The 24662-nt window shown below is 44.5% G+C and overlaps 1 protein-coding gene across 4 annotated transcripts in view; it reads left to right on the top strand.

Moving 5' to 3' along the window:
- Positions 1–24662, top strand: part of Atg4c (autophagy related 4C cysteine peptidase) — a 72545-nt gene that overhangs the window by 35830 nt on the left and 12053 nt on the right. For all 4 annotated transcript variants that reach the window (XM_032901783.1, XM_032901784.1, XM_032901785.1 and 1 more), the window contains 3 exons: positions 8359–8437; positions 9088–9164; positions 16241–16360. In XM_032901783.1, the coding sequence (XP_032757674.1) occupies positions 8359–8437; positions 9088–9164; positions 16241–16360 (276 nt within the window). The remainder of the gene's footprint in view (positions 1–8358; positions 8438–9087; positions 9165–16240; positions 16361–24662) is intronic.

The raw sequence follows: 24662 nt of genomic DNA, 5'->3' as shown, positions 1-24662 counted from the left end.
AGAAGAGTGAGAGTCTCCTGTAGCTTTATTCACCACTTATATACCCAAGTTCTCCAGGTAGAAAATATCTGGGAAGCACAGTGGGAAAGCCTGGCTCGTGACTACCTGGCTCGTGACTTCGGTAACAAAGACCCACTACGAGACCTGAATTAATTCAGGAGAAATCCGAGAAGACCAGCCTTAATCTCAAGGATAAAGGCTGAGGAAGCAAAAGGCAGAAGTAAATTGACCACCACCCAGGTGTGGTCCAGGTGTGTCGGTTCCACATGCATCAGCAGAGGTCATGCAGTGGAGACACCCGGTGTTTACTACTTGGTCTTTTCTTCCTGTGCTGTAAATACACGGGAGAGGCCTCTGTCCAACAAGTCCATGACTTCTTAACTGTGGCCATGCAGTTACAAAGTGGCCAGGCCCAAATCCAATATGGCTCACTACACTCACCCAATGCGTCCATCGCCTCCCCAGACAGCACCAGTGGCTGAGAGCCAAGTGAGCCTGTGGAGGACACGTCGCATGCCAACAATACAGGGCCCTGAGTCACAGCTTTTTCTTTGTGGAGGAAGTTGCCAGGGCCTTCTAGGTGCGTTTGATTTGGCAGACAGTTCTGTTATTTGGTAGCACTGCCGATGCCATTCTGATGTTCCTGAACGAGCGAAACAAGAGCTGTTAGTGTGACAGGCTCTACCCTCATGCGGGAGGTACACGATCAGTCTTTAACACATTTTTGTTGTACTTCCCAATATAATTTATCCTCTTTGCACTCACGGTAGCCAAGTACATTGCCTTCATAAACTAGGAAAGGTCCAGAGAAATCAAGTGGTAGGTTCAAGTTCAAATATTGAACTGAGGATAAAACCATCACTTTTTTATTTTAAAATCCCTCCCAATAAAGAATGTTCATCTCCTTGACCAAGCTAGTCGGCTTGACACTAGTTCACTAAAACAAGAGCACTTTTGTGGGTTGAAACATTATCAGATAAAAACGCCTGAAGTGGTTGTGTGAGGATTATACGGATTGGCCAGAGGGAGTTTGTGAAGGGCTGCCCACCTATGGTGAAAAGGCAGGGTGCCTGGAAGCCCTGAGAGAAGGGCACCCCTGGAGCCTCCCTCCCCTACCCCTCCTGTTCTCTCTCTGCTCACCCTTTTGTATTTGTGATCAGCAGTTTTATCCCCACCCCCAATCAGTGTACGGCATGGTCTAACATGCACGGTGCAGTTTTGTGATTTAGGTGTATTATCCGAGGCTGTTCTACACCATCCTAGAGAGAGTACCATCCACAGAGCCCTACTGCATTCCACGAGAGGGACATCTGCGGTGTCATCGTCCCTTGCCACAAGAAGCTCATTTAATTAGTTTTATTTCTGTAAGGAGTTACAGCGAGGAGAACTCAAAGTTCTTTCTTCCACAAGACAAATTAGGACTTTGGTTTCTGATGGGTTAGCTTCAGTTTTAGCTATTGCTTTGTGGATTCAGCTCAGTAAATCCTCACACTGGCTAATGGTGGAGCAGCACCGTGAGGAGCTGAAAGTGTCTAAGTCTCTAAAAATACAGCCTCTTCCACAGTGTGGGGTTCAAGCTCCTAGTCACTAAGTGTGCATTGCAGGGTCTGCTCTGGGCTGAAGTGGAGGAAAAACAGATGTCAGGACGGAAGGCTCTCCCTTTCAGGGCCACACTCTTTTTCTGAGAAGAGTAGGTAATGATTCCTGGTATAGATAGGTCTCTTTCTTTTCTCAGTGTTAGGTTTTAAGTAAAAGTTAGGGTTTTACTTCTGTGAACAGACATCATGACCAAGGCAACTCCTATAAAGACAACATTTAATTGGGGCTGGCTTACAGGTTCAGAGGTTCAGTCCATTATCATCAAGGCGGGAGCGTGGCAGCATCCAGGCAGGCATGGCGCAGGAGGAGCTGAGAGTTCTGCATCTTCATCTGAAGGCTGCTAGTAGAAGACTCACTTCCAGGCAGCTAGGACTAGGGTAGTAAAGCCCACTCCCACAGTGACACATCTACTCCAGCAGGGCCACACCTACTCCAACAGGGCCACACCTACTCCAACAGGGCCACACCTACTCCAACAAGGCCACACCTACTCCAACAGGGCCACACCTCCTAATTGTACCACTCCCTGGGCCAAGCATATACAAACCATGACACTCAGCTATGAGACACTTAGAATCTTCACTTCATTTGTCCCTAGGACATAAACATTTCAACCAGCTGGTTCGGTTTCCTTGTGAAACTAAGACAGTTTTTATTTAAAGAGAAAGAAATAGAAACCTCACTGTTTAAAAAAAACAAAAACAAAAACAAACAAAACCCCATTGCTGTTAAATGCTTCTCTTTTATAGGATAAAGATTACTTTTATTTGTTTTTTTATTTTTTTTTGGTTCTTTTTTCGGAGCTGGGGACCGAACCCAGGGCCTTGCGCTTGCTAGGCAAGCACTCTACCACTGAGCTAAATCCACAACCCTAAGGACTTCTTTTTAAAGATTTATGTCTGTTTTATCTGCACACTGTACGTGTGCGTGGTGCCTGAGAAGGGTGGCAGATCACTGGGACTGGAGTTACAGACAGTCGTGAGCCTCCAGTTGGGTGGTGGGGACTGAACCTGGGTCCTCTGCAGGGGTAACAAATGCCCCAAACCACTGATCTGTCTCTCCAGCGTCATGAGGCTGTTCTTTAGAGCCTGATATAGTGTGTTTCGTGCTCCTGTAACAGAGTACTTGAGTTTGGGCAATTTATAAAGACCAGAGATCCATTCTCTTGTGTTCTGGATGATCCTGACCCAGGGTCAAGGGCCTGGCTTCCGATGCAAACAAGCAAGACAGAGGCACCTATCCCTCAGGCCTATTTTAGAGCGTGGTGAAATCCATTCAGAAGGGCGGAGCCATTAGGATCTGAATATCCCCCAAGGGCTAGCCTCTTACCATTGTTTTGCTATGAATTAAGTTTCTAGCATGTGAATTTTAGAGGAAATAAAAATATTTGAACTATTGCAAATATTTATAATAGGAAGTGCCTAGACCAATTAAAATATTATGAGGGTTTATAACCATAGACTATAACTATTAGTTATCAAAGAGATTTATGTATTTGTTGATATGAAAATTGGTCGTGGCGTAATGAGTGCCAAAAATGTGGAGTAGCATGGGGCTGGAGAGCTGGTGTAGTGGTTAAGAACACTTACTGCTCCAGCAGGGCCTCAGGTTTGGTTCCCAGCACTCACATCAAGGGGCTCACGCTTTTCTGTATCTCCAGCCCCATGGAGTCTAATGCCCTCCCGCTTTTGTAGGCACTTACACGGATAAAGTGTACGTAAACTTACACAGGCATACATATACATGTAGATTTTTTTTTAAATCCAAAGAAAGAAAGTGGCTACAGTATTTAGCTACATAATATTGTACTAGTAAATCTGGATATGTAACATTGGCAGATGTCAAGGAGACATTCCCCCAGATTTTAATAATAACGAGCTCTAAGCTAGGTGTGGTGGCACACACCTGTAATACCAGCACCTGGGAAAGCGGAGGTAGGGAGGGAGGGAGGGAGGGAGGGAGGGAGGGAGGTTAGTTCAGGGTCATCCTCAGCTATGTAGTAAGCTTGTGGTTGTTCTGGATAACACGAGACACTGTTTCAAAAATGAAAAAACAATGGTCCTTTGGGTATTCTAATTTTTTGTGTTACGTACCACATATTGTTATGTATAAATAGATAAATATATTTTAAGTGACCACATATTATTTTTAAGAAAACAAGTTAAATTAGAAAATACTTTCTCCATGAGGTAATTTGAAGACTGTATGGTGAATAAACTCAGCACATTTATATAAGTGCTCGATGGGGAAAAAAAGAAAGAAACCACTTTCTCAGGGTAGCACTTGCCTAGCAAGCTCAAGGTTTGGTCCTTAACTCTGGGAACAAACAAACAAAAACAACAACAAAAACCCACCTTTCTCTGAGCCGGTTTATTTGCTAAAGGAAGAACATCATGTATACACAGATGTGTTGATGTGTTAGTTACCTACCTCAGTGCTGTGACAAAATGCCTGCTGCTCATCCCAGCAGGGGTGTGAGGTAGCAGGGGTGTGAGGTGGCTGGGGTGTGAGGTGGCTGGGGTGAGTGTGAGGTGGCTGGGGTGTGAGGTGGCTGGGGTGTGAGGTGGCTGGGGTGTGAGGTGGCTGGGGTGTGAGGTGGCTGGGGTGTGAGGTGGGGGTGTGAGGTGGCTGGGGTGAGTGTGAGGTGGCGGGGGTGAGTGTGAGGTGACTGGGGTGTGAGGTGGCTGGGGTGTGAGGTGGCTGGGGTGTGAGGTGGCTGGGGTGTGAGGTGGCTGGGGTGTGAGGGGGCTGGGGTGAGAGATGAGTTCTGGTAATCTATTTGTTGGCTCCTCTGTATTCAGGCCAGGACCCTAACCGACAGGATGGTGTCACCCATATTCAGTTAAGCCTCCCTGGCGACATCCTCATAGCTATGCCCAGAGCTGTGTTTCTTAGGTTATTCAAGTTCTGTCAAGTTGACAGTTGTCTTAGGATTCCTGTGACTGTGATAAAGCACCGTGACCTAAAGCAGCCTGGGGAGGAAGGGGTTAATGTTTTATATCTCCTGGGTCACAGTCTCAAGGGAGACAGAGTCATGCAGAGGCTGAAGAACTGTGCTGCTTACTGGCTTGCTCAGCCTGCTTTCTTTTTTTTTTTTTTTATTTCTAAATTTTATTAGTAAGATAGTTAAAAAGCTCAGAATATTCTTTTCTTTCTTTCCTTTCTTTTCTTTTCTTTTTTTTTTTTTTTTTTTATTAACTTGAGTATTTCTTATATACATTTCGAGTGTTATTCCCATTCCCGGTTTCCGGGCAAACATCCCCCTCCCCCTCCCCTTCCTTATGGGTGTTCCCCTCCCAACCCTCCCCCCATTGCCGCCCTCCCCCCAACAGTCTAGTTCACTGGGGGTTCAGTCTTAGCAGGACCCAGGTCAGCCTGCTTTCTTACACCGCACAGGACCACCTGCCCAGGGTGGCACCCCCCACAGAGGGCCGGAAGCCCCTTCATCAGTCATTAATGAAGAAAGTGCACTACAGACTTGCCTACTGGCCATCTGCTGGAGGCATCTTCTCAACTGAGCTCCCTTTCCCCAAAACCTTCTAGCTTGTGTCAAGTTGATAAAACAAAAACCAAGCAAACAAACCCAACCAGGACCCTAATCGGGATTAACCATCCCAAACGCCACTGATCCAGACAATGTCAGTGGTCTGGCAACCACAAGCAAGTTATTGTTGGTTCAAATACCTCCTCCTCCTCCCCCTCCTCCTCCCCTCCTCCTCCCCTCCTCCCCTCCCCTCCTCCTCCCCCTCCCCTCATCTATTTTCTTTACAAGATGTTGTGGTTTGCCCTGGAGTTACCTGTATTTTGATGCTAATTCGCTCCTTCAAGAACAACTGTCTAGTCATGTACACAAGACTCCTGTGACCTCACCCAAACTTTCTCCCCATTTAATTTGTAAAATACAGGTGAGGGGCAGGTACAGGATAGAAGGAGGCCTGTCATTGGAGGAGAGGAAGGATGGGCGGGAGAGAAGTTTGAAGGAAGAGGAGGAGACTGGAACAGAAAGGAGGAGAGACAGGAGGGAGAGGATGAGAAGCCATGGCAGGTGACGTTAAGATTCCACTCTGTGTATTTACAGGTTGTTATTAATGTTCTTAAGGGATGGATGGTACTGGGCTCTGTATGTTTAGGTGGGCAATTATATCTTATCAATTGGGCCAAAGGTTATTGTGTTGTGTGTTCTTTCATGTGTAGATTTAAGTGTAATGGAGTGTGGGGCGGCTGTCTGGGCTATCACAGAGTTGGGATGTGTGTTTCTGGCATGGAAACCTGCCTTGGGAACTAGATAGGTAGAGAGATGGCTGCCAGGCTCAGAGAGAGGCCTTCAGCAGTGTGATATAGGATGGAGCAGAGCGGGTGAGACGCTTTGCTGACTGAGAATTAAGACATCCAGCAGACATCTTGGGAGCACTGCGGTGCTGAACCTAGCAAGATAAAAGACAACCATACTTTTTTTATTCTTTATATTTTTACGACAATATGAGATATGTTTTGGGTTAAAAGTAATGATGTTATTCTCAGTTCTTCAAATATCAAGACTCATAGGATACTTATAGAGACCTATGAGTTTGTGGAATCCAATCCTCATAGGGTCTGTACACATCGTGAAGAGGTTGAGATTATGAGTGGAATATGTCAACCTACCACACCCTGATAGACCGACTGACTGCATCTATGTCAACCTACCACACCCTGACCGACCGACTGACTGCATCTATGTCAACCTACCACACCCTGACCAACTGACTGACTGCATCAGAGTGCGTTCTTCATATCTTCCCAGGACCTGATAGGCAGGCTCCCAACTGATAGACGAGAATGTATCAGAATGTCACCAAACAACCTGCAGTCAGAACACAAGGGACACAGGACACAGGCCTCCAACACCCTTAGTCTCCTCGGTCCTGCTGAAGAATTTGGCAATTGCGATGATAGGCTGCTTAGGAATTTTTTTCCTCCCTCAGAACTCTATAGTAGTCTCGCCACAGCACCTCAGGGATGGGAGCAGCTCCTGTTGTTTTTTTCAGCAGTGACCCGTGTCTGCTCACTCACCAGTGTCCACAGTTTATCTGGGTTGACGGTTGGGCAGAAGCCCTGGTTCTTCTCTAAGTGATAATACCTCATCCCGACCCTCCTAGACTCACCTCATGGTATCTGTGGAAGTTAATCCTGTGCAGATGCATGCCTCCAGCACTCCCCTGGCCTCTTGGCTACGTCTTGTGCTTCCTAATGAGGTGGTGTGGCTCAGTGGCCCCTGAGTTTCCAGGGCTCCCTTAGTGAGGACAGCACAGCAGTGGCCGCCTGCCTGAGCACACTACCCTGTCAAGCATTGTAGCTTAGCAATCGTTACACACTTTCCCTAGGAAGATGTGTGATAACGCCTATTCACCCCAGGTAGGACACCAGCAGACCAGAGAACTTACTCTAGTTAAGAGCAGCTTGGCGAGCCCATGGGGTCACCTGGGATCTCACAGGAACATGGTTGAGTTGGGTGACTGTCACTGCAAATCCTTACCCTAGCATGCGGTGACTTACAATAGCTGTGCTGCCAGAGTCTATTTCCTGTCAGCCTTTCACCTCCTGTGCACTCTAACAGAGTCTATTTCCTGTCAGCCTTTCACCTCCTGTGCACTCTAACAGCTGGGATACAGGAAGCGGGGCAGGGGGGAGGACGGAACCGGAAGGAACAAGCACCTGGAATCCCTGCCCTCTGCTAGGGAGCGTTCTGAGGCTGTTTGTGTGGGTCCCATTCAAGCGGTCACCGCTAGTCTGATTTAAAGATGGCAGGCCTGTGTCATAGCAGGGGATAGAATCGTACAGCTACAGAGTTTCTGTTGCTTACCCTCCTGATTGCTTGCCTGGTGGGAACCTGCACATCACTCACCACCACTGCCTACCTCAAAAGATGACTCCACATTTGTTCATTATTAGCTTAGGAAAGATCAAAATCCAAGATTCAGAGTTTTTTTTTTTTTTTTTTGAGACTAGTTTTGCTTCGTGGCCCAGGCTAGCTTTGAACTACTACCTTCTGCCTGCTTCAGTCTCTCGAATCCGAGGATGGTGCATCCATACCGTTCACCTCCAAGTACGCCCTCTGATGAATGTACAACGCTTTTGCATTGTAATAAACAGTCGAGAACTGGATGGTGTTAAGGTGGGGAGGTGGGGGCCATCTGAGCCTTTATTTGATCCTCAAGATCAGTGGATCTTAACTTAATGCTGCGACCCTTTAATACAGTTCCTCATGTTGTGACCCCCAACCCTAAAATTATTTTCGTTGCTACTTCTATAATGTTAATTTTGCTACTATTACAAAGTACAGTGTAAATATCCAATATGCAGGATGGCCTTAGGTGACCCCATGAATGGGGTCATTTGACCCCCAAAGGGGTTGCGACCCACGGGTTGAGAACCGCTGTTCTAGATGGTAGAGAATGTTCTCATTAGGAGAAGGACAAGAGCTTTGCTTTGGTTGAACTTCTTGTGCTTCTTGATGCTAGTTTTTCTGACACACCGTGGCCTGTCCATGTTGTCGAGCAACATCCTGATAAAAATATTTGATGTGAATTAATACTGAGTGGTGATAAGAAGAGGGAGGTAGTTTGGAAGACAAGGATTCCAGGACACCGAGCAAACGTAAAAACAGTAGTAACTGTTGGCAGGAAGTTGGGGCACTTGTAAAATCAGCAGTGCGGGCTCGGCTGTTTCCGGTCCTCTCCACCTGTCCCCTGATCTAAATCTGTGGATTTCCTTTGACAGGGTGTTTTAAGCCTTGAGTATTGTGTTGGTATCATTGGCGGCAAACCGAAACAGTCGTACTACTTTGCTGGATTTCAAGGTCAGTGACTAAGTATGATTATTTTTTAATTATTTTCTTTTAAAAGTGGAAAGTAATTATGAGATTTTTGGAGACAAGCTGCTTAATGGAGACCAACGAGTCCCTCATTCTGTGGGCCGTCCCTGTCAGCCACTCGCGCTGGTCATTTGGTCCACAGTGTAATTGGATTCCTTAAAATTTGTGCTTAATTTCTGTTAGTGCCCAAACAAAGCACAATCTATTGGTTTCCATGAATTGCAGAAGACCCCGCTGCATTCTGCAGCTGATATTTACATACTTCCTTTTCCCCGGTCTTTAGCGGTGTTAGTTGATTAAATGACAAGCAATATGTTCTTGCTGTCAGCACAGAGAAGCCAATGCATTTTTCATATGCAAACTGTAGAGTATAATTGTGTGTTTGTGAAAGTAATTTCATCACCAAAAATTAAATGACAGTCTCATCGCTTTATAAAATTCTGCTTATACAAGCATATTTGATTATGCAAAGTTAATCTATGCCGTGCAGACCTGCGTTTCCGTTGGCGAGCCTCAGGCCGGCAGGCTGTTACACCTAGCCCTTTTTTTCAGCTGCTCTACATAGAAATTGGATTGTAAGCAGTGTCATAATAAGGTGTTTTGTGAATTACTTGTCTTCTGTTTTGTCCTTGCAGATGACAGTTTGATTTACATGGATCCTCATTACTGCCAGTCTTTTGTAGATGTCAGCATAAAGGATTTCCCTCTCGAGGTACTGTACGTGGAGAGCTGGTATTGTTCTCTGACTGTACGAGGCAGACTGTTATCTAGAGGTGTGCTAGGCAGCCATGCTTTTGCAGTATTACAACCACAAGTTACTATTTCGCTAGTCTGTAAAACCATAGTCAACGCTGGTCACAGGCTGCGAGCTCGGCTGCTGAAGTTTCATTTGTGATCTGCTATCTTCTTCATTCATGTCCGTCCCTCACTCCTTAGAGACCTTGATCTGAAATAAATGATCAAGGCTCTGAGTACTTGTGTAGCCAGCTGTCTAAGCCAAGAAGACTTTAGAGGGTTAGGTCTGTCCCGGAAGGAGAGGAGACAAAAGGACAGTTTCCCAAAGAAAAGTGGACCGCTTGGTGTGGAGCGGTGGGGTGAGATCTTGGAGCCCTGCCTCTGCGTACATCCTCAGGGGTTTATTTGGACTTCTAGCAGTCACTGGTCCTCATTTCATAGACTCTTCTGTCCCTGTCATTTATCATCCAGTGTTATAGTCAGAGGAGTTTGAATTTGAAAGGGAGACGGGTAACTATTCTGTCAGACCAGGACGATTTTGGTCAGGATTGGCAAGGGCAGTGGTTATAAAGGGAGGTGCTGGTGCGAAATATGTTAAATGTTCTGCTTCAGAAATGACTTTTGAGCTGATATTAACACTAGTATTCAAGGGGGTCAATATGAAAACGAACTGCAAGATTAAATAAAGTCTGGTTTAGGAAGATATATTATAGAACAGCCTAGCCTCTTCTGTAAGTTATGTGTTCCTCAGTTCGTAGAATGCCGCATGTGAGCCTTAACAAACCTTAGGAGGTCCACTGGGCAGCTATGCCCTAGCTGTCTAGGTCAGAGCACTGCCACAGGGCCCTCACATCTCACCTCTGCTTCACTCATACCACATGAGGATGTCAAACCGCTGTACATCCCAAGCAGCCTTGCTGCGATCTGTGCACACGCTACTGAAGCCTTGCACAGACGAATAACATTCATACTCTAAAACCTCTTTTATACTTTAATGCCAAAAATCAGTTTTGTAGATTTTTTTAGTGGATGAAGAAATTTAAATTGCAAACCTTTTTATCCAATTCCATGTAAATAATTACTTGCAATCCTGATGTTTTAAATGAGTGATCTAAGTCTAACAGGGTTGTGAAATCTGAACGAGATTTAAGATAGAGAATATATTTAAATATATTCTTGCTATTATTCTTCTTGTTGATCTCTTACATTTTTACAGTTGAACTTTTAACATTTTGAAATTAAGTTAGGCCAACTTCTTTCTGAACTGTCATTTATTAAATATTCTAGATGAAAGTCTGTAGACCTCTCTTGAACTCTTCCGTGTATCACCAAGTGCTTTTGTTATGTCTTTAACTAATTTTCATCTTTGTGACACTGCCTCAAATACGTTAGGATATATTGTTGATTTAGCTCATGTAATTGAGTAGAGTCTTCCCCGTCTTTAGTTATCTTCATTGAGGGTTTTTGTTTGTTTTTTAAGACAAGGTTTCTCTCTCTCTAGCCCTGGCTGGCCTAGAACTTGCTATGTAGCTCAGGTTGGGCTTAGACTCATGGGGACTTACTTGCCTCTGCCCCAATCAGCACAGGGATTAAAGGTGTGCATCACCACGTCCATCTGAGGGCAGCTATTAGTGTGTAAACCACACATGTGATTTTCCGAGGAGACAGTGGGGTTCAGAGGAGCTGTTTAACAAACTTAGAGAAAATGCTGTGAAAAGATGGTGAAAAAGCAGAAGAGAATGAGGGTAACGTGGGGCCTTAGCAGCGAGTGCAGACTGAGTTGCAGTTTTCATTGTTAGTGACCAGAATAAGACAGAGTCTTAGTTGTTGGAGTGGGAGGAGGACGCACATGTATGCATTCATGTGTGGGTATGTATTTATACATATGCCCATGTGTATAGCTTACAAATATAATTTACGTGCACATGTTTTTGTGTACTCACATGAAATGTATATACAATGTTTTTCCTACTCAGCTTCAACTCAAGGTTGGGGGGATTGCTTCCACCAGCCTGGCCTGCTGGCACGTCTGTAGGGCATTTTCTTCATTGCTAGTTGGCATAGGAAGGCTGTGGCTGGTGTCACACTTAGGCAGGATCCTGGGCTGTAAGAAAGTTGGCTGAGCTGAAGCTAGGCTGTGGGGCAGTGAGCAGCACTCCTCCATGGTTTCTGCTGTGAGCTCCTGCCTTGAGTTCTGCCCTGGCACCCCTCATTTGTGAACTGTGACCCAAAAGCTGAAATAAACTTCTTTCCAAGTTACGTTTGGCCCTGCTGTTATCAGGCAACAGAACCCAGACTAGGGCAATATTATATAAATATTATTAGTGAAGTAAGGCTTCCTAAACCAGACACTGCGAGTTCTTATTTCATATGCTTCCAGAATCATAGACTGTGTTCTTTAAGATGATATTTTAATTTTTTATTATTATGTTTTGAGATGGGGGTCTCACTGTGTCACCCTGGCTGGCCTAGAACTCACTTTGTAGACCAAGCTGGCCTTGAACTCACAGAGACCCATGGCCTTCCAAGTGCTGAGATTACTGGCATGTGTCAACACTGCTGGCAAATGCTAAGTTCTTAAAGGAAAGAAAAGTCCTGTTAATGGGCATGTGTATCTGTTCCAATTCCTAGGTCCCCTATTCCAACTTCCAGACCCTAGAAGGACCAATCACCACCAATAAATTAAGAGAAATAGTGGCATTGAAGTTATTAGACAGACAGACAGACAAGTGAGGAAGGTGAATTTGTCAGGCAGAGATACATTCTTTATGACTCACACATGTGAACTGCAGTTAGCAGGCATGTTCTCTCACATGTGAACTGCAGTTAGAAGGCATGTTCTCTCACATGTGAACTGCAGTTAGAAGGCATGATCTCTCACATGTGAACTGCAGTTAGAAGGTATGTTCTCTCACATGTGAACTGCAGTTAGCAGGCATGTTCTCTCACATGTGAACTGCAGTTAGCAGGCATGATCTCTCACATGTGAACTGCAGTTAGCAGGCATGTCCTCTCACATGTGAACTGCAGTTAGCAGGCATGTTCTCTCACATGTGAACTGCAGTTAGCAGGCATGTTCTCTCACATGTGAACTGCAGTTAGAAGGCATGTTCTCACATGTGAACTGCAGTTAGCAGGCATATTCTCTCACATGTGAACTGCAGTTAGCAGGCATGTTCTCTCACATGTGAACTGCAGTTAGCAGGCATGTCCTCTCACATGTGAACTGCAGTTAGCAGGCATGATCTCTCACATGTGAACTGCAGTTAGCAGGCATGTTCTCTCACACGTGAACTGCAGTTAGAAGGCATGTCCTCTCACATGTGAACTGCAGTTAGCAGGCATGTCCTCTCACATGTGAACTGCAGTTAGCAGGCATGTTCTCTCACATGTGAACTGCAGTTAGAAGGCATGATCTCTCACATGTGAACTGCAGTTAGCAGGCATGTTCTCTCACATGTGAACTGCAGTTAGAAGGCATGTCCTCTCACATGTGAACTGCAGTTAGCAGGTGTGTTCTTTCACATGTGAACTGCAGTTAGCAGGCATGATCTCTCACATGTGAACTGCAGTTAGCAGGCATGTTCTCTCACATGTGAACTGCAGTTAGCAGGCATGTTCTCTCACATGTGAACTGCAGTTAGCAGGCATGTTCTCTCACATGTGAACTGCAGTTAGCAGGCATGTTCTCTCACACGTGAACTGCAGTTAGCAGGCATGTTCTCTCACACGTGAACTGCAGTTAGCAGGCATTCTCTCACATGTGAACTGCAGTTAGAAGGCATGTTCTCTCACACGTGAACTGCAGTTAGAAGGCATGTCCTCTCACATGTGAACTGCAGTTAGCAGGCATGTCCTCTCACATGTGAACTGCAGTTAGCAGGCATGTTCTCTCACATGTGAACTGCAGTTAGCAGGCATGTTAGAAGGCTCTCTCACATGTGAACTGCAGTTAGCAGGCATGTTCTCTCACATGTGAACTGCAGTTAGAAGGCATGTCCTCTCACATGTGAACTGCAGTTAGAAGGCATGTCCTCTCACATGTGAACTGCAGTTAGAAGGTATGTTCTCTCACATGTGAACTGCAGTTAGAAGGCATGATCTCTCACATGTGAACTGCAGTTAGAAGGATGTTCTCTCACATGTGAACTGCAGTTAGCAGGCATGTTCTCTCACATGTGAACTGCAGTTAGAAGGCATGATCTCTCACATGTGAACTGCAGTTAGCAGGCATGTTCTCTCACATGTGAACTGCAGTTAGAAGGCATGTTCTCTCACATGTGAACTGCAGTTAGAAGGCATGTTCTCTCACATGTGAACTGCAGTTAGAAGGCATGTTCTCTCACATGTGAACTGCAGTTAGAAGGCATGTTCTCTCACATGTGAACTGCAGTTAGCAGGCATGATCTCTCACATGTGAACTGCAGTTAGAAGGTATGTTCTCTCACATGTGAACTGCAGTTAGAAGGCATGATCTCTCACATGTGAACTGCAGTTAGAAGGCATGTTCTCTCACATGTGAACTGCAGTTAGCAGGCATGTTTTCTCACATGTGAACTGCAGTTAGCAGGTGTGTTCTTTCACATGCGAACTGCAGTTAGTAGGTATGTTCTCTCACATGTGAACTGCAGTTAGTAGGCATGTTCTTTACTACTTAGGAAGCTTCATCCCAAGCTCCACAATAGCATAAGCATACCTAAATATAATTGTTCTGGTATCGTTTATATGTTTAGGTAATAAAATCCATTATGACAATAATTATTATTCTTAGAGCATATATAAAGAGTATGGATCCACCATATCTCTTTTAGAAATGAAATCTTAATTAAACATGTAATCATGTCTGGAATTTAATAGGTGCCTAATAATTATTTGTTCAGGCAATGAATAAATGATGCATTAAAACGAAATAAATAGGAGTTGATTCTTCTTTTTCCAGAAATATATTTCATTGTTACAGAAGGAAGTATACATAGTTATTACTCCCTAAATTGTGTATGTAGGTAGAGGCTGTTATTACCAGACATCAGAATTTTAAAATTATACACGCATAGCTTAAAGAGTTATCATAAAATGAACCTAGACCAGCAGCACCACTTTGGAGTATATTTAAAAGGCGGACTTATTTCACAATGAGTAAAAATGATTCGAAATTTAAATTAATATTGTTTTGACTTCAGAATCTTAGGTAAACACAAAACAATGTGACTTAAACAGAAATGGACCTGAGGTGCCCTTCAGAGTCCTCCTCCTCATGCAGGGACAGCCAGGAGCAGCTTCACTGTTGAGTGAAATCAGGGACTTGTAGCTGTGCTTTGTGGGTAATGAACAAGTTCGTTTTAGACATCAAGGAAAGCACAAGTTACAGGTCAGTGTTTGTGGCTCTTGTCTATGGACACTGTGGTGGAGCAGGCACATGCTAGTCTAGTTACTGATTTAGGAAAGGCTCTAGTCAGTGCTTTGTGGAGAGACGGACATGGTTACAGGTGAGATAAACCTGTACCACTGGACCTTGTACCGACTTTCTGACTGCCTTCCTTACCAGGTAGTAAGAACTGAAGAATCAGTTCTTGTTACCGGGTTTCAACAAATCGGGCTATTTTTAGATATGCTCTATGTAAGATAATTTATTTTCTTATAAATATGACCTAGAACTGTGCCTTGTACCCCAACACACTCCTCCATATTGCAACTTACAGTTTTCTTAGCTATTCTGTGCTTCAGATCTGTTTCTTAGTCTCTTTAAAATAAAATAATTGAAACCGTAGTAGGGAAAGTCCAGTGAAACAGCGCTTGTATTGGGTAGTGCCGGAGAGATCTACGTTAGCTATCGTGGACCCCACTAATTGAAGAAGGCATTAGCTAGGCGCTTTGTACAGGTCAGGGTTGGTGCGTGTTTACTGTGTGCTGTCGACTCAGACACGTATGCCCTTTGCAGAGCTCCCCATGGGCGAGTTTCACCTGCCTCATCTCATGCTCTTTATGGGAATGAATATTAGAAAAGAAAATTGGAAAAATGGAACAATAATTTTACACTCAGGAGGCCGAGGCTGGTGGGTTCCTGTGAGTTGGAGGCCAGCCTGGTCTACATTGCCAAGTCTATGCTAGCCAGGGCTACACAGTGACAGCCTGTATCAAAGAATAGACGAACAAAACCACAAGAATGGCAAAATCAAACAAACAGAACCCTGAAGCTGTTTGTGTCAGTGCAGGGCATTTGCACAAGCCTGTGGTTTGGGTGTTATAGACTAGTCTTATTAAAAGAGTTAAGCATTAGGAGGAACCTTCATATATCCATGTGCACACACAAGACTAAAGTGAACCCTCATCCACATGCACATGAAAGGTATTTGTTCTACTTTAATTCCAAACAACTATGGTACGACTTGAATCTTTATTTTAAAAAAGACTTATATATTTTATATTAGGTGTGTGATATGTGCCTTTCGTGTGTGCAGTGCCCATGGAGGCCAGAAGGGGGCATTGGATCCCTTGGCACTGGAGTTACTGGCAGTTGGGAACCACTTTGGTGGGGGTGGGGGGGGTGGGGGCTGGGTCCTCTGCAACAGTAGCCAGTACTCTTAACCACCAAGTCGTCTTTCCGGCCCCTGAACATAACAGTTTTAATTCAGCAGCCTGTAGGTATTTGGTTCATTTCTCACCTTTAGCTATATGATAAAACTGCTATGAATTCATAAACAATGAAGAATCTCTAATAAAACAGACTGAACTCAGCCTCGCAGAGATGGCTGGCTAACAGGGCTGGTTCTGGATTGGACCATACACGCTGACTCTGGTGGTCTGTGTTTCTTCCTTTCTTCGAGTATCAGAAATGTGTCCCGTGTTTGGTGAACTGGCTTTATTTTGCTGAACAGTATAGTGTCATGAGGCTGAAGGTTTGGTTAAAAATACACAAGGCTGGTTCTTGTGTTTTGCATCTTTATAGAGAATGGTAAGGGGTAAAATGCTCCTTAGAAAATGTGTTTATTATATTTTTAGAAAAAGTCCATCAAGTAAGGGAAAATTAATTCCAAACTGTTTTAAAAATTACAGACATTCCACTGTCCATCTCCTAAAAAGATGTCATTTCGAAAAATGGATCCTAGTTGCACGATAGGATTTTACTGTCGAAATGTCCAGGACTTTGAACGAGCATCTGAAGAAATCACTAAGGTACCTTATTAAAAGCACTGCGTAATAATGTTCGTAAATTATATGATTTCTATTCCATGACAATAAGTGTGTAAACTGTTACGTGTACATACATGTACATTCCTCCTTGAATGTTACCAACTTTGGGGAGCCAGCATTTCTGTCTGATGGAGCCAGTGACTAGTTAAAAGTCTTGTCCACTAGGTGGCAGTGTTGAAATAAAAATCCTGTCATCTGTGGCCCTGGGCAAGCAATTAGGTTACATCCTATTTGAAGAGGATTTTAAAGGGCACTCCCTTAGGGGTAGAAAAAAAATTAATGAAGTATTTGATCAAGTCAAATTTCATTTCTTTTTAGTCCAAGTGGTTCTTTTATTTATTTTTTTAAAAGAGAAGTGATATTTTTGGGTTTCTTAGAACCGCTTTAATAAACCCTTGCAGTCACTGTGTCTTGTCTGGTCTGGTTTACTTAAGGGCTTGTTGAAGTAGTTACTCAGCCAGCCCCTCGCTACATTTAAGCGTGCTTTTGGTACACGGGTACTGCTGAGCCACACAGAGCTTTAAAGCCTCCTGTATTCAGTACGAGTAACTGGACGGCTGTCTTTATCGGGGCCAGGGGTTACGTAGGCTGCCCTTTCACGGCAAGTCAGAGCAGACGAGAATCACTGTGAGGCACGCAGAAGTCATAGGAATTTCGGAACTGTTTGGCATCCAGTTACTTTTATTCATTCAGGAAGGTAGACATAGGTTAACATTTTACTTCAACAATGTAAACATAGTATGAAAATGCTAAATACAGTGTCTCAAGTGGGAATTTTAGTTTACTTGACCTGCCAAGAGAAAAAGGGAAATTTAACAGGATTGTGACAGAAAAAATGAGCAAGGAGAGGGTGAGCCCTTGAGCCCCTCCTCTGTCCACCACAGACCTCACCTCCTCACCTTCCCTGGCCACAGGGAGGCCAGCGAGCAGAGCAGAGCACGGGGCTCTCATTGCTTCCTCTCCTGAAATCATGGTTGACAGTTCGTATTCTGGGTTGATAATCCTTTGTCTTCGTAAAATACCATGTATGTCCTAAAATAAATAAATCCAGGCAATCTAGTGATAGATGCTGATATTGATAAATATTTCCCACAGAAAGGCGAATTTCTCTGTTTTCTTTGGCTTACTTTCTGTTTGGAGTAGAATAAGTGTGTTTGAAACGGAGTGCAATACTGTGGCCGAGGTCAACCGAAGCATTTACCGAGGAGTTGCATGTGACTTTCTGATCGAAAATAGTCACCATGGCGTCTTCACCAGAAATGCAATTAGAACTGGAGAAGAACTGCGAAACTGCCGAGATGTCTTCTGGAAGTACCGAGAATTTTTAAGAACCAGTAAACCGTTGTCTTAAGCCAATGGCCGTGGAGTAGCATCAAAGTAGCTTTGTCACTCACTGTTGCTTGGGCAGTTCTGAGTGAAGCACATACCCCCAACACCAGAACTCGGCATTTTCAGTCAGCCCAACCGTTTTCTCTCTTTTTTTCTAATAGGATTTATCTTTTGTTTTCTTATGTTGAAAATGAAGCCAGGCAGTCTAGAGTACCCTGTTTAGTTGTAATGTTCTATGCTGTGTGATTGAACAGTGTTAATAAAAATTATTAAGGTAATAATCAGATGGAGCCTAGTCTCCAGGTATGTACATAACCAGTGCACACAGAGCGTAAAATGACTGGGATGCAGTTCCTGCTTCGAATAAGACACGGAGCCTCTAGACCGGAGTAACAGCTGAAGGAGGGAATACGGCAAGCAGACATATATTACAGCGAATCTGATAGGCATCCTTTGGAATCTAGAAATAAATTGACGAGGAAGGAAGTGAGTTGAACCCAGAGAGACAGCATATCCAAGTCAAAGTATTTTATTGTGCTGATGATATTTAAGCCGAGCCCGAAAGTGTACGCATAATTTCCATTGCTTAGTAAGAAGGGAATGTACTTAAAGCCAAGGGAACGATCCAGGAGAAGGCCAAGAGAAGGGCCACTGGGGGCACACCCAGGCAGGGGCACAGCTGGGCAGGGGCACAGCCGGGCAGGGTTCACTTTGACGGAAGCCCAGTGTATATATGGGACAGGGTCTCTGTCCTCTGACCATCTGAGCAGAACCCTGAAGGGTGTGCTCTGGAGAGTTCAATTCTACCAAAGCGATCTTTTACATCAGCCTTGGAAAACTACTTGTAAATTAATCCAGGGTGTGTTACCTTATATTTTCATGTGGCACTAAAGACAAACACATACACACACACACACACACACACACACACACACACACACACACACAAAATACCCTTCATATTAGAAAACATTGTGGGTATAGTGATCATGATTTCCCCTTTCACTTATTTGTACAAAATTGTTTAAGTTATAAGCGATGAAAAGAAACGTGTTCGTTAATGGTGCAGCAGTCACACACGTGGGAAGCAGTGAAGACCATGCAGGAATGTCTGTGGCTTAGGAAACACTGCGCTAGGAAGTAGCACAGCCTGAGTGACACTAGGGACGTACGCTGACATAATATTGTAGAGAGGCATGAATGTCAGGCTGGAGCAGCACATTAATAATGTATTTTATGCCATTAAAATTTAAATTTCAGGCATATAGACATGAAAAAACTGCCTGTATTCTAGCACCGAGCTTATGAAAAATTACACATATACTATAATTGGTCATAAACCCCGTGTAAGTGGCTCCTTCCCCAGCTGCCTTCCTTTCCTACTTGTTTCTGGTAACTTACATACTGGGTCAGTCCATCACACCCATTTTGATACATCTATAAACATCATACGCTACTTTGTTACCTAAGTTCTCAGTCTTTCTTTTGTTGATGGTCATTTAGCTTGTTTCTAAAACCTAGAATTGTTTATTTCAAGTTTTAGTTAAAAATAACATCCTATTGTATTTTCTTTTTAAAAGTTATTTATTTATTTGTTCATCTTTTTTCAGGATAGGGTTTCTTTTGTGTAGCCCTGGCAGTCCTGGAACTAGCTCTGTAGACCAGGCTGGCCTTGACCTCACAGAGATCTGCCTGCCTCTGCCTCCTGAGTGCTGGGATTAAGGGCGTGCACCACCACCTCCTGGCTAGAGTTATTTATTTTTGTGTGTGGGTGTTTTATCTGCAACCATTAAGCATATCACATGTACTGCAGTTCCTATGAAGACCAGAAGAGGGCGCAGATCCCCTGGGAGTGGAGTTACAGATGGCGCTCCCCTGTGGGTGCTAGGGATTGAACCGAGGTTCTGTGCAAGTGCTTTAATCACCGAGCCATCTGTTGATCCCTACAAACAGTGTTTTAAAGAATATTCCTATGCATACCTAATTCTTCACAATTGCATTAGACATTCTCTGTACATCGGAGTAGAAATGCTGGACACAGGGCTGCGACGTTCTATTTGCCTCCTGTTGTCGGATGCTGTCCAGAGTAATCCTAAAAGCAGTATGCAAGAATTCCCAACACCTCATGGGCTGGCACTTGAGACTGCCTGACTTAAAACTTATAAACAGTCTACTAGATAGAGTTAGTATGTTTGTATTTTTTTTAAAGATTTATTCATTTATTATATATAAGTACACTGTAGCTGACTTCAGACACACCAGAAGAGGGCATCAGATTTCTTAACAGATGGTTGTGAGCCACCATGTGGTTGCTGGGAATTGAACTCAGGACCTCTGGAAGAGCAGTTGGGGCTCTTAACCACTGAGCCATCTCTCCAGCCCAGTATGTTTGTATTTTAATCTGTATTTCTCTGACTGAAGGTGACGCTGACCACTTGGATGATGGTGAATCCATCTAGTCAAGAATCGTTCGAATGCTTTACGCCTCCCGTTCTACAGAGCTCCTCAAAGGCTGTGATCTCTTATAGCCACACCCACTGATCTAGTCCTGTTTTTCCTCTTCATGTCCTGACAGGAATTTAACACCCGGTTTCCTTTGCACAGCCAGGTTTGCTGAGGATGAATTCGCAGTGGCTGCTGACTTCTCAAGACTTGAGGGAGTAGCTCTCTTCAGCCCTGTCCCTCGTCTTTCTGTCATCCACGGTCCCTCCTTCCTTTCCTCCCTCACATTTTGTATGTCCTTTATTTCCCTCCATGCTTTTTAGCTTAGTATTGAGGGCTAAGTGACTGCTGTGGTTCAAATCTGAGGTGTTCCTCACAGGCTCGCGTGCATGTGCATCTGATCCTTAGCTGGTGAGCTTTAGGAGATGAGCCCTGGCGTGTGGGGAGGGGTCACCAGGGGCAGAGCTGTTGATACCTCCATGCCTTCCCACCATGATGAACTGAAACAAACCCAAGTCAGTCTTACAGTGTGTTTTATTTAATGTTTGCATTGCTGTGAAGAGACACCATGACCAAAGCAACTCTTACAAGGACAACATTTAATTGGGGCTGGCTTACAGGTTCAGAGGGTCAGTCCATTATCATCAAGGCAGGAGCATGGCAGCATCCAGGCAGACATGGTGCAGGAGGAGCTGAAAGTTCTACATCTTCATCTGAAGGCTGCTAGGAGAAGACTGACTCTCACACGGTTAGGAGGGGGTCTCATTGCCCAGCCCCACAGTGACACACTTCCTCCAACAAGGCCACACCCACTCCGAGAAGGCCACACCTCCTGATAGTGCCATCCCTGGGCCAAGCACATTCAAACCGCCACACAGTGCTTTTGCCAGCTCTTTGTTACAGCCATGAGCTGTGCAAGAGAATCAGGACACTGGGCCATCACGATGGCTCAGGAGATAAGGGGGCTGCTGCCAGGACTGACAGCCCCGATTGTGGGATAAGTTCCCACCTGCGGGGATAGAATTCTCTTTCTTCTTTATATTTTCTTCCACTTAGTTTTATATATTTTGTGGCATATCATTAATTATGTACAATTATGATTATTAGGTCTTACTCTCCAATTGAACCTATTAAGTTTTTTCTATTGATTGATTACAGTTTTTTATTAGATTTATTTACTTTATCTTAGTGTGACACTTTTGCCTGCACGATGCATGATGTCTGTTTCCCCTGGACATGTTTGGTGCCTGAGAAGGTCAGAAGAGGGCATCAGATGCCCCGGAACTGAAGTCACAGATGGTTGTGAGTCCCATATGGGTACTGGACACCAAACTTGGCTCCTGGAAGAGCAACAGATGCTCTAAAGCACTGGGCCATTTCTTTACCCCTGGATTGGTTTGTTTGTTTGTTTTCTTTTTAGACAGACCCTAGTACAGCCCAGCTAGCCCTGAAAACTGTGTAGCTGAGGCTAGCTTGGTGTTTATTCTTTCTCTCTCAAAATTATTGTATTTATTATTTGCATGAGATTTATTATTCGTGTGTGTGTGTGTGTGTGTGTGTGTGTGTATGCGTGCACACATCTGTGTGTAGGGATCACTCTTCCCTTCTCCCATATGGATTCCCATAACCTAACTCACCATCAGACTTGGCCGCAGGCCCCTTACCCCACTGAGCCATTTCGAAGGCCCAAGTCTCTGATCCTCTGGCTTCTGCATCACAGGTGTTGGGATTACAGGCCTGCCCCACCTCGCCTGGCCCAGCTGAATCCTTTACAGTTATGTAATTACAGTAGCTTCCTCTATCTCTAGTGGCATCTCCTGCCTTACATTCTGTTTCTGCGACTTCGCTGTCCAGAATCTGAGTCTTGTAGGATTCTGAATTCCTTGTGTTGTAGTGAGGGGTGCCTTCCTGACACCTCTGTTCCTTTTTCTCACGCTGCTTCTGTCCGGGTCATTTTGTGTGGCTCTTAATTGTTTCCCTGGTTACTTCTCGTAGTGCCTTTTGTTGATGAACAAATACTGTTATTTGTTTCACATCCATTTAGAAGAAGTCTTAAAGTTAGAAGTCTTAAAGAAGAGTTGAGAACGTAATAACAGTTAACTTTGCTCTAGACCCGTGTGAGAGTCGTTGCTAACCTTGGCCCATTCTGCTTGGAGAACTGAGTGTGCACTGCTTACAGATAAGGATCTTCTGCACATGCTCAGTTCAGCTGCTCCCGTCAGGGACGTGACACTGTTCATCACGTTAGCATCTGAGCTTCAGAAGGTGCCACGTAGCATCTATGAATCTTGAACCTGCTTTAGTCCAGAGGAGTTTACCATCTTCCACGAGTCTCACTTTATCTTGTGCTTTTAAAGATGACCAGATTTTCTTAAAAAACAAAAGAAAACCAAAACCAACCAACCAAAAACCAATGACATGTTTGGTAATTCTATGGCTTGTCCCTAATGGTGGGTTCACCTGTTTCCTCACGATTCTCAGGCTCCCCTCTCAGGTCGTACACCTTCCAGGTCAGGTGTCTTACAGCAGGTGACGCAGAACACTGTCTTCCTACTGACTTTTAGTGGCTGGCGCATGATTTCAGTTTGTCCCCTTGCTGATACCTAACTTCCATCGCCTCAGTGCGCTTAGTAGGCCAGAGACACACTGCTCCTGACTGTGTGGAAACCTGCTTTGCCCAGCCCCGCCTACTGGCTTTGGAAGTGAAGGTATCTTCATGGGACCCAGGGCTCTAAGTTTCGGCCTCTGGCATCTGCTCCACTCTGTCCTCCCAGGCTCTCCCCACACAGTGCCCTCTGCTCGCTTCCTTCCAGAAGCGTGTGAACGGGACTTTTATCTATTCTACCCGTGCTTATGGTTGCTCTTGGTGATGGAGTTATCTTGACACACGCTGTTTTATCCGCTCTCCCAACAAGCATATTTATAAAGTGGCTTTTAGCTATTTTTTTTTTAAAGCGGTAAGACTTGACTATAAAATAAAAAGATCCATTTTAAAAATTGTAAAATTATTTTTATGTTTTTATTTCACTAGAATTCGGCCACAGGTATCATGTATGGGAGGAGACCTGTTACCTTTTATCTGCTACCCATCCAAAGGAATGTGGGTGCTAAAGTCAGTGATAAAAAGTGCTAAAGAGGGTTGGGGATTTAGCTCAGTGGTAGAGCGCTTGCCTAGCAAGCGCAAGGCCCTGGGTTCGGTCCCCAGCTCCGAAAAAAAGAAAAAAGAAAAAAAAAAAAGAGAAAAAGAAAAAAGTGCTAAAGAGAAGCAGAGCAATCCACAGGGGATTTGCTTGCTCTGTGCGTCAGCAATGCGTTTTCACGGGCCCTGCACTCAAACTGGGCCCTTCTCCCCTCACCCCATCATCTCCCACCCAGCGTGATTGGTGCCTGCTGACCTTTCTCATCATGCTGGCCCATCACGACACCTAGACAGGTCTGCTCCAGTCACTTAACAGTCACTTGCTACAGTCTGTTGCCAACACAGCCGCCACAGTGGTTTTGTTTAACATGTGGAGGGGCTGGCGAGGTAGCTCCACGGTGGAGAACTCTGGCTGCTCTTCTATAGGAGCCGGGTCTGAGTCCAGCACCCATGAGGTGGCCCAGAGCCCTTTGCAACTCCAGTTCCCAGGGATCTTATGTCATCTTTCGGCTTCCATAGCCACTGTGTGCATGCAGTGCACAGACAGACATACAGGCGAAAACCCATTCCTATAAATTAATGAAATGAATTAAAAATGAGATTAAGATTGTGCTAGGAACTTCTCATTCTACCTTCATAGTTTCTTTCCAACCTTTCAGAGTCAACACTCAAACCTCTACTAACTCATAAGGCTTTATAGGCCCAAGAGGGATCCCTGCTTCCTCCACCACCAGCCCTGGACCTCCTTCTGCCCTCTTCTCCCAGCTCTCTTGTCCAACCACGGTTGACCGGCCATGTTCCTGCTTTGCTCTGTGCATAGAATTCCCTCCCGATAGATGCACTCATGTTCTTTCCTTTGCTTCGTCCAGGTCTTTATTCATGCTCTCTGCTTAGATCTCTGGCTGGCTGTGTGCAGCTGCCTCCTTCCTGTTTGTCTCCTTTCTGCCTGCCGTTCATTTTACACGCGTGTAACTTGTCTTGTGCATTCTGCCACTTCAGGCATGCCCATGTCCTTTCCACTGCAACGTTACCTTGGCAAAGTTAAGGAAAGTGGTTGAGTTTGTGGTTGAATTGCCAGTGCTACGGAGTGCTGTCACATTCTAGGGGTCAGTATTTGTTGAATGAAAGACTGAATTAAAGAGGCTCTGTACAAAGACTTTCTTGTAAGTCATCAAAGAGCTCAACGATTGAGGTACATAGCGAGTCTTCAGGATGCGTTCACCTATTCAGGGTTATTTTCCTTAAATTGCTGTGGCCTTATCTTAAAATTTACAGTACTCTATTGATTTAGTACTATTAATATGTGTAACTTAAGGTACACTTTTCCAAAAGCTAATTTCTCTCTGTAATTATATATGTGTGTTTGTAAAGGTA

This window comes from Rattus rattus, chromosome 1 (assembly GCF_011064425.1).
Source record: "Rattus rattus isolate New Zealand chromosome 1, Rrattus_CSIRO_v1, whole genome shotgun sequence".
In the NCBI taxonomy this organism is placed as follows: Eukaryota; Metazoa; Chordata; class Mammalia; order Rodentia; family Muridae; genus Rattus; species Rattus rattus.
This window is presented reverse-complemented; position numbering and strand designations above follow the sequence as displayed.